The sequence below is a fragment of the Sardina pilchardus genome, chromosome 4 (assembly GCF_963854185.1).
Source record: "Sardina pilchardus chromosome 4, fSarPil1.1, whole genome shotgun sequence".
Taxonomy (NCBI): Eukaryota; Metazoa; Chordata; class Actinopteri; order Clupeiformes; family Clupeidae; genus Sardina; species Sardina pilchardus.
The window spans coordinates 19,066,179-19,069,693 of NC_084997.1; the positions used below are offsets into that span (position 1 = coordinate 19,066,179).

Genomic DNA, 3,515 nt, shown 5'->3' on the forward strand with positions numbered 1-3,515 from the left:
TCCTCAACCCTCTCAATTTCCTCTAGTTCACCCTCTCTTGGGGACCGAATATACAGTATATAGGAATATGCAATATTACATGATATTAATATATACATATAGTAGTACTCTCAGGTTCATATAAACTGAAGCCACACACTTCAAAACTAACTTCTTGCCTTCAGCAATCCGAATCCTGAACACCACAACACTGATTATTTTGTTTGTTTGTTTGTTTGTTTGTTGTTGTTTTTCTTTCTGTAACAATTACCAGCAATATTGTTTTGTGGCAACAAACTTTTGGGGCAGCCGTGGTGTACTGGTTAGGGCTTCGGGCTTGTATCCGGAGGGTTGCCGGTTCGATCCCCGACCAGTTCACCATGGCTGAAGTGTCCTTGAGCAAGGCACCTAACCCCTCACTGCTCCCCGAGCGCCGCTGGTTGGGCAGGCAGCTCACTGCTCTGGGTTGTGTGATTCACCTCACTGTGTGTTCACTGTGTGCTGTGTGTTCACTAATTCGGTTAAATTGGGTTAAATGCAGAGAACTGAATTTCCCTCACGGGATCAAAAAAGTATATATTCTATTCTATTCTATTCTAACTGCAACCCCAAATCAGAAGAAGTTGGGACGTACTTGGATGTAAAATACAAATAAAAACAGAATGTGATAATCAACAGAATGTGATAATCAAGCAAAACTTGTAAAGCCCTTGTTTAGTTGCAAAAAGCTTGAAAAGTTTGTGTGGTGATAAAGACAACAAAAGGAGGAATATTTCACAATTAATTAGGGTAACTTGCACCATGACAAAAAGAGCATCACAGAGAGGCAGTCTCAGCAGTAAAGATGTATTTATCACTCTGGGTAAAACTGTGTGGGCAAATGATGAAACAATATAAGAATATTGCTTCTTAACGTGAAATTGCAAAGAATGTGAGGAATATCAAATATTGAGATAATTCAGAGAAACATTTGCAAACAAGGGACAGAGCTGAAAAACAATGTTGGACGGACGTGGTCTTTTGGACCTCAGATGAGACTGCATTAGAACCAGACCTGTTTCTGTAAAGAAAATCATTGTATGGGCTCAGGAAAACTTTAGATAACCATGGTCTATGAGCACACAGTTTGATACTCAAAAGATAGTGTAAACTTTACCATTGGAAAGAAGAAATTGTATTTAGACATGATACAGACGCTACTGTAGTCTTATCTGGGCCTGAGCTCATTTAAAATAAATGGACTGAGGTAAGGTAGAAAACAACCCTGTTGTTAGACCGATTAAAAAGTGTCATTCTTTTTGGAAATCATGGATTGCTCTGGGCTATAGAGGAGAGGGACTATCCCACTATCCAGCTATAGTGCTCGAAACCCAGCATCTATGGTGGTGTGAAGATGCATTAGTGCCTACAGCATGGACGTCATGCCCATATGGCAAGGCACAATCAATTCTAAATGATGTACACAGTATGGCTCCATGAAGAAGAGTCCAGGTGCTAAAATGAATGAAAAACATGATTAAGAAAACACCAGATTGTTGAGCAGCTGAAATATGTCACATGTTATTCCCAAAACTCTAGCAACTGGTCTCCTCAACTGGTTCCCAAACATTTACAGAATGTTGTTAAATGAAGAGGTGAAGCAGCACAATGGGAAACATGCCAGTCCAAACTTTTTTTTGATACGTGTTGCTGGCATCAAATTCAAAATTAATATACATTTTCCAATTTGTATTTGTAATTGTCAACATTTCATACACTGTCTATTTCCTTTTTGCAGATAAGTATGGGTTTACGGAAATTTGTAGATGATCACATTTAGTTTTTATTTGTATTTTACACAATGTCCCAACTTTTACCGATTTGGTGTTGTATAACTTTATCTGTATTACACCAGTGAAATGGTTTCTAAAGAGGTTTCTAAAGGTTTCAGGTATAGAAATGTTGGAAGTGTGGCTGTGTATCTCCTCCTCTGCCAGTCCCCTGTAGTAACCCCTTTCCTCCCTTCTCCCGTCACACGCCCTCAGATCTGGCTCAAGCCCATAAAGAAGACGGACATCTCGGAGCGCATGAGCTACCTGGCGCCCGTCTACAAGACCAGCGAGCGGCGGGGCACGCTCTCCACCACCGGCCACTCCACCAACTACGTCATCTCCATGACGCTCAACACCAACGTGCCCCCCGAGCACTGGGTCTGCCGCGGGGTGGCGCTGCTGTGCCAGCTCAGCTCCTAGAGGGGGCGCCGCTGCACCCACGTGCGGCCACCCTCAAACCGCAGCCACTTTATTAAAATGCACCTATTTATGCCTGCTGCTGGAGGTCTGTTTACCAGAGGGCTGAGTAACTCTTAAGATGAAAGCTTACTTGAAAGCTTACAAATGGAAAAAATAAAAAATATTTATTAGATTACGTTTGTCTCTGAGTCAAGCAGTTGCGAGAAGCTGCAAAGCATTGCTGATGTTTAAGTTAAGAGAATACACATACTGGAGTAAGCAGTTTATTCCCTGTTATGCTAGTGAATCATTTGTTAAGTCTCGTGGTGGTAAGCGGAAAGGACAACACATGCTGCGGTTTAACTTGCATATTTGCACTTTCCATATACTGAAGATCCATGTTTCACCCGTGACTTACAGCCTGAGTCACAGTGTGTGGTGTGTTGTGTGTGGACCGGGACCCACACATGTTCTTCCAGGAACCCAGTTAGCCAAATATAAACAACAGTATTCATATATGCAAAAGACTGTCATTAAAAATAACTCAACTCCCTAACCGTTCCATTAAGAGTCGTGAATATGAATGAGAAGTAATATTGTTACGAAAGTACACAAATAAAAAACGTGTTGTGAAAGTTGAACATAACAACAAGACACGAGCTGCTTGTTGCAAATCTTTATTTGCTCTTCTTTATGGGGAGGTGCACAAACAATCAGCAAGTATGATGAATGCAGTGAATACATGTACACACCCAGGCTTGTAAACGCTTTACAAACGTAAAACGAGACCAGACAGTGAGGGACTTCTTTTATCTCTTTTTTTTGTTTTGTTTTGTTTTCCTTCGTCTGTAAAGGGGTGAGGTAGTCTTTGGGAACAAAGCAACGCAAATAGGTGTCCTGACAACGTCTTCTCAATTTAGAATTTATCCAACGATTTAAGCTATATCCACAGAGACTTTTTTTTTTTTTTTTTTTTTCAAATCCAATTGGTTGCTTTAGCGCATAAATGTGCAAGCAGTTGCACTGACTGGATTTACATGCTTTGGGAAACACAGGTATCACTAGGTGGGACTGACCTGTGCTTTTTGCACAAAGCGTAAATGCAGAAAAACAGGCATTATAAAGACAGGGGACTCTGAGAATATGGGTTTTCTTATCTTCACTGGCACCATCCATTTCATTGGTAGGATTTTCAGGGGTGGAGGTGCTTACATGACACATTTGAAGATAGTCAATGTCAGAGTTGATCAAGAACAAAACTCTCAACACCACTGGCCCCCAAAGTATACCTCAGAGACTTTACATCCATCTCAAATAAATTACAAA

At 41.0% G+C, this 3,515-nt stretch overlaps 1 protein-coding gene across 1 annotated transcript in view; it reads left to right on the forward strand.

Annotated features, from left to right (window-relative positions):
- dnah7 (dynein, axonemal, heavy chain 7) overlaps window positions 1–2,476 on the forward strand; it is a 77,186-nt gene extending 74,710 nt beyond the window's left edge. Inside the window, exon 63 of the mRNA XM_062533660.1 lies at window positions 2,004–2,476. Within this exon, the coding sequence (XP_062389644.1) occupies window positions 2,004–2,210 (207 nt within the window). The 3' untranslated portion in view covers window positions 2,211–2,476. The remainder of the gene's footprint in view (window positions 1–2,003) is intronic.
- The last annotated feature ends 1,039 nt before the right edge of the window (window positions 2,477–3,515 follow it).